The sequence below is a fragment of the Leopardus geoffroyi genome, chromosome C3 (genome assembly GCF_018350155.1).
Source record: "Leopardus geoffroyi isolate Oge1 chromosome C3, O.geoffroyi_Oge1_pat1.0, whole genome shotgun sequence".
Classification (NCBI taxonomy): Eukaryota; Metazoa; Chordata; class Mammalia; order Carnivora; family Felidae; genus Leopardus; species Leopardus geoffroyi.
The window spans coordinates 132,689,302-132,695,301 of NC_059338.1; the positions used below are offsets into that span (position 1 = coordinate 132,689,302).

Here is a 6,000-nt window from a genome sequence, read left to right on the forward strand (position 1 = left end):
ACCCCATCGTCACTGCATCGTGATGCGTTGTGTCCGTAATATACCACAGGCATATTCCATCTTTTGAATTTGTTTCAGGGTGCTACTTGATATGTGGTTCTTATTGATACTCTGTACAGGAAGAAAAAAGCCATTAGTATTTCATTGGCAGTAAACAAGCCAATCCAGGGCTCTTTGTGAATAACCTCACCTTTTCGAAACTTGTTTTAAGAGTGGTTTAGAACAGTTTAAAGTAAATGTGCTCTAGACTGGCATCATCTCCTACACCTGTAACGATAAGACATATAACCATTTTTTTACTTTGTTTACTGTGGAATTAAATGCCTAATTTATATCTGAAGCGTGTACCAAAGAATCAGCTGGATTTTTTTTTCAGTTTCCTTTTCAATTTCTCTGCCATGCATTGCATTCTACAGTACGTACTGTGATGTGTTTTGTTGTCTAGGGGAAACATATCTAATTTCAGATAATCAACATGTAAAAGAATTTGACTGAACTTACTTTGAAAAAAAAAAAAGCATTCCATTTCTTATAGAAGGACTTTTATATGTATTTACGAAGGTAGTTGTCCTGAAAGCTTCTGGATGGCTATCTGAAGAGCCTTCGGCATTCTCTGCTACATCCTGAAAGCATATTCTGTGAGAGCAATAGAACTACTCTATAGCTTCCTTTATTCACTTGTTCGTGAGAAGCAGCTTTGGGGAGGGGCACCTGATCTCTGGCAAATTAGAGAAAATAAGACCAGAAAGAAAGTAAGAAAAGTACACAAGGATATGACAATAGATGCCAAGTAAACGGTTAAATCTGTAAGGAGATTGAAAACTTTTTTAATTTTTTTTTTAACGTTTATTTATTTTTGAGACAGAGAGAGACAGAGCATGAACAGGGGAGGAGCAGAGAGAGAGGGAGACACAGAATCCGAAACAGGCTCCAGACTCTGAGCTGTCAGCACAGAGCCCGACGCGGGGCTCGAACTCACGGAACGTGAGACCATGACCCGAGCCGAAGTCAGATGCTTAACCGACCGAGCCACCCAGGCGCCCCGAAAACTTTTGATGTAGTGGAGGATTTCCCTTCAAAATGATGTGCCAAAAATGGACTTGATATTAAGTAGTAAAATGAGTAGGGTGCAGAGCGGTACATATTATATATACACAGTTTCAAATAGGAGTCTGCACATATATAAAATATAGAAACATGTTTGTGGGGGCTATCTGGATAGTAGCATTAGAAATGATTTGTATTTCTCTAGAAAACAAAAGGTCTACATTTTACACATTTTACAGTACACATGAATTTTTATTCCAATGAGAGAAAAAGGACAGCTTTCTGTGTTGTGACGCATCAGTTTTCAAATCTGGTGTGTAGATCATAGTCACTCAAATTTTTCAGTGTCGCTCACTCAGAACTTGGAAGGGAGTGTGTGTGTGTGTTCAGCTGTATACTGTGGGGCTGATAATTTACACTGCTGGATTAAAATGCCATAGAGAACAGTTAGGAGGCATTTCAGCATCTGGGCTTCAGATTGAGGGCCGACCTGGTGTGAATCGCGTGTTCGATCCTTGCTAGCAGTTACTTAACCTCTCTGTTCCTCCTCCAAGTCTGTTTTGTCATCAGTGCAATAGTGATGGTAATACCTATCTATCCCTGAGGTTAGAGAGAGGTTTGAATCTGCGAGGCTATGAGAAGTGCTGAGGAGAGTGCCTGACCCTACAGCTGTCATTATTACCGACAACCTCCTTGTAAGCCCTGCTGCATGTGGCTCCCGCAGCCAATTGTGTCTTTCTCTCACTTACAGCCAGTATCCTAACAATGGAATTCTTCATTCTCTGCCGCCGAACACACACGCAGACACACACACAGCTAGAAAGTGCTCTTCTGAATGATCATCCTTTTATACCTAGCTTAACGATTACCTCCTCTTACCAAGTATTTCCCCATCTCTGCAGGCAAAGGGAAACTGGCCTCTTCCTAGTCCTTTTATAAAACAGAGGTTGCCAGGCTCATCTTCTACACCATCCCTGCAGACGCAAAAAAAGGAATAAATGAATGCAAAGTAGCACACTCTGTTGCTCTAGTCAAAAATTGCCAAGTAGATCCTAAAACTTTGAAGAGAGATCTCTAGTACTCAATGCTGGACTATTGCTATTGAAGGATGACAAAGATATGGAGTCCATTTGACATTGGACTGTGGTACATGCTTTTAGCCCGTTATTTGGGACAAAGTCCTTGTTAATAAGTAACTTAATAGTTTCCATTCCCAGAATACAACATCTCTATGATCTACATCGAAATAGTTATTTGCTTCCATTTGACCTACACATAATACCCCCCCACACGCATGCAAAAATTAACTTAAATTCCACTGTTTGCTTCCATGCAAATTGATACTGATTTTTTTTAATTCCTTAGAACTGTAATTGAAAATTATACTCCAGTCTTTGCGCTATTTTTTAATAGCTGTTTTGCTATAGGCTGAATAGAATATTGCCCTCTAAAAAATGATGATTATCTCTTATTTAAAAGAGATTTTGCTGGGGCGCCTGGGTGGCACAGTCAGTTAAGCGTCCGACTTCAGCCAGGTCACGATCTCGCGGTCCGTGAGTTCGAGCCCCGCATCGGGCTCTGGGCTGATGGCTCAGAGCCTGGAGCCTGTTTCCGATTCTGTGTCTCCCTCTCTCTCTGCCCCTTCCCTGTTCATGCTCTGTCTCTCTGTCCCAAAAATAAATGTTGAAAAAAATAAATAAAAGAGATTTTGCTGATGTGTAGGTACTTACTATAGAGCTTTTGTACAATGGTAGTTTATAATCATGTTCTCATCCTTGATGGATGAGGTAACCTCGGTTGTTTTCCTGTTTTTCTTATCTCTGGCTAATTCGGGTGTTCTACAAATATTCTCATCATTTAAACTAGACGTCTTACAAATAGTCTCGTTTCAACTAGATTTTTAGATTGATTTTTTTCAAATCAACTACCAAAAAAAGTTCATTTACAGTTTTCCCATATGGTAAAGCCATTTTAAGGTCAGTGCAAAGAATGCCTAATGGAAATAAATGAAGAAAAAAAAAAGTTGCTTCTGACATCAGTCAAGTTTTGAAAAACGTAAAATACTACCAACTTAAGGAAAACTTAAACTTTCAGCATCAAAAAGTCCACTGGATCCATGTTTTGAAAGGTGACTGCTTTTGACAAAGTTCCATGCACAGCTACTGTGTTTTGGAATTCGTAGTCAATGACAGTATAGATCAACTTAAGAAATAGCCATCCCTTTCTTAAACAGACTCCAGATTATATGTTAAAGTGCAGTCCAGTATTCTTAGGGGAGGATTAAGTTTGGATTTTTGTTTTAAACAGACGTGATGTTAAGATCTTAACTGCCGTTCTCACAATACCGCAACAAGGGGGTGAGCATCGTAGCGAATTTCCAAAGCAGGTTTTAAGGCCTCTTGCTGGGAGCGCTGTGTGGCCTCACCCTGTGTCTGCTCCTTTCACAGCACGCCATGCCCTTCTGGAGGATCTCCAGCCACTCGGACCTCATGGCCCTACATCACGCCTTGGAACTGGAGTACCTGTAACAGCCACCTAGCACTTTGAAGCCGCACAACTGCCCTGCGACCAGGAACAAACCCAGCAGGCCTGTGTCCGCGCTGGGATACCCGACTTCGCGATTGCAACTCGTTGACGCACAGCTGCTGTCGGTCTTCACCTCTGCCCTTGTGGTCAACGAAGGGCCACACCTATTTCTTCAGAACAGCTGTTGACTCTAGTACTGTGAAGCCAATGAAAATAAGCCATGAGAATGTTCTAGTACAGTGTAATGCGGCTTTGCCGCATTAACTACATGGTTCAAACCTGTGAAGAAAGGACCTGCAAACGCTTACGTTTTTCGCATCTTCAATGTGACGTAAAGAGCTTCTCCGATACAGCAAACTTGATTGCACAACAAAGACTGAAATGTGTTCCCTGAAGACTGGCGAGGGGGTTTTTCTTGTAAAGAAAGTTTACTTTTTGGTGTCTCATACCCAGGGTAACCTGTACATCTCTACTTATTTATGAACAGACTTTAAAAAAAAAAAAAAAAAACAGCTTTATGGAGGTATGACTCAAGCACCGTCCAGTTCACTCGGCCAGACTTTTTTGACAGCAAATAATTGAAGAGACAATATAACACAATAAGCGATTAAAGGCCTTTGCCTCACGACACAGCAAGTACTTTGAATTTTAGCACATTGCAAAGTAGTTTAAAGTATGTCTAATTTAAACGTGTAATATGTACATCACTGAGACAATCATGTACAGAGAGAATTTTGGGTGTAAATTTGTAATAATGGATGATTCTTTTACATATCGTTTAGAAAATGATATTGAAAGGTAGCGATGCCTTGATCGTGAAGTAAGAGGCAGTATGTGCACAAAGTCATGCGCGGTGCCTTATCGACGTACTGGTTATAAATATGTAGATAATGAATTTTTTTTTTTTAGATAATGTTGTCAAGACCAAAAGCATGGATGTTAATAGGATTTTGTTTTCCAAATTGTTCTTTCCATCATCTTTTTTTTTAATGCTGTTAGGAGGACCTTGGTAAAATAACACAGCCGTGTCTTAAATCATTTCAAAAAATAAAAAACAAAGTTCCTCCTACCACCTCACCTTTTCATTTTCAACACTAATGTATTATATGTAACTACTTGAAAAAAAATTATACAAATGCTTCTTCCCACAGAAAGAATGTAGATGATCGATAGATATATTTTATTAATAAGATGGCTCATGAATTGGAGACTAGCAAACTTGTGTGTGCTCAGACGATAGGGTCTGCATCTTCTTGATTAGATAAAGGAGGACGTTACCACGTCTGTAGAAATGAGCAAAACTTTTTGATTGTTGCTTCTGTTTTCCTCCACACCTTTCCCCGATCCCCACCCTCCCTGGAAAGTTCATTGCGGGCAGTGGACATGGCCCGATCGTCCTCACGGAGGTTATTCTTAACCTACAGTGTGTATAAAGCATAAAGCTGGGAAATAAAAATTGTCACCTTTGTTATGTGATAAGACAGTTTCTCCAACAGTGATGAGTTTGGGCACTAAAGACTTCCATTATTATGACATTATTTTTTAGATGAACTTTATTACATTGGGAGAAAAAAAAACCACCAGCTTTAACCCAAAGTAGCTAAAGAGCTACTGTATCTTTTTCTGAAGTTTCATGCTGCTGCTAGATTAGTCACTCGTGAATTTTCCAAACTGCTTAAATTAACAATCGAATTTGGGTTTTTCTTTTTTGCTTGAAACAAACAGAAGTTGACAATTTTCTAGCCTTTCCATTTTATGTTTTTGTACTCTGCAGATTGGAAAGACAAAGTTTATCTTGGCTTTACTGTATAAAGGTGTGTTGTGTCCACAATCGTGTACAGACTTTTTCTTCAATAATTTTGTGTTTAAATTAATAAAATTGATTTGTGACATACTGTAAGCTCCTTGAGTATATTTTCTTATCGCTCATTTGCAAGAAACAGCAGGACCTGGGCTGCATTAGAATGCTTCTGGTCTAACAAAAGGAAGTGGGATAAAGCCATGGTGGTCATAATGGCTTTATCAGTCCTTCAGGGGACTAAACTAGAAAGGGAACAGCTGTTTCTTTGATCACTGGAAGACCAGATGAACAGAAGAGCTCTATACGTCCTCTAAAACTATATAAACTGGACTCTCGACTTTACCATAGACCAGAACTCAGCATCAAGTATCTTGGATGGCAGAGCACCGATTTATCGACTTAAACACTGAGGGGACAGCAATAGAAAGCGGTTTCATCTATAAAGAACACCCACAACATACACCTCTAAAATTTGGCCAGATCGCGGACAGCTCTAAATCCTGGGGTTTAATCTTAGAAACACAACATCCATACATACAAACACATGAAAAAGCAAACATGCAGTTGGCTGACTCAATTATCGGGCCCACGATGTCCATTTTTAACAGGCACACAGCCAGCCAAGG

General features: G+C 39.8%; 1 protein-coding gene across 16 annotated transcripts in view; it reads left to right on the forward strand.

The window, feature by feature from the left end:
* EYA1 (EYA transcriptional coactivator and phosphatase 1) overlaps positions 1–5,464 on the forward strand; it is a 173,076-nt gene extending 167,612 nt beyond the window's left edge. For all 16 annotated transcript variants that reach the window (XM_045454932.1, XM_045454940.1, XM_045454942.1 and 13 more), the window contains one exon: positions 3,495–5,464. In XM_045454932.1, the coding sequence (XP_045310888.1) occupies positions 3,495–3,575 (81 nt within the window). In that variant the 3' untranslated portion in view covers positions 3,576–5,464. The remainder of the gene's footprint in view (positions 1–3,494) is intronic.
* Positions 5,465–6,000: the final 536 nt, after the last annotated feature.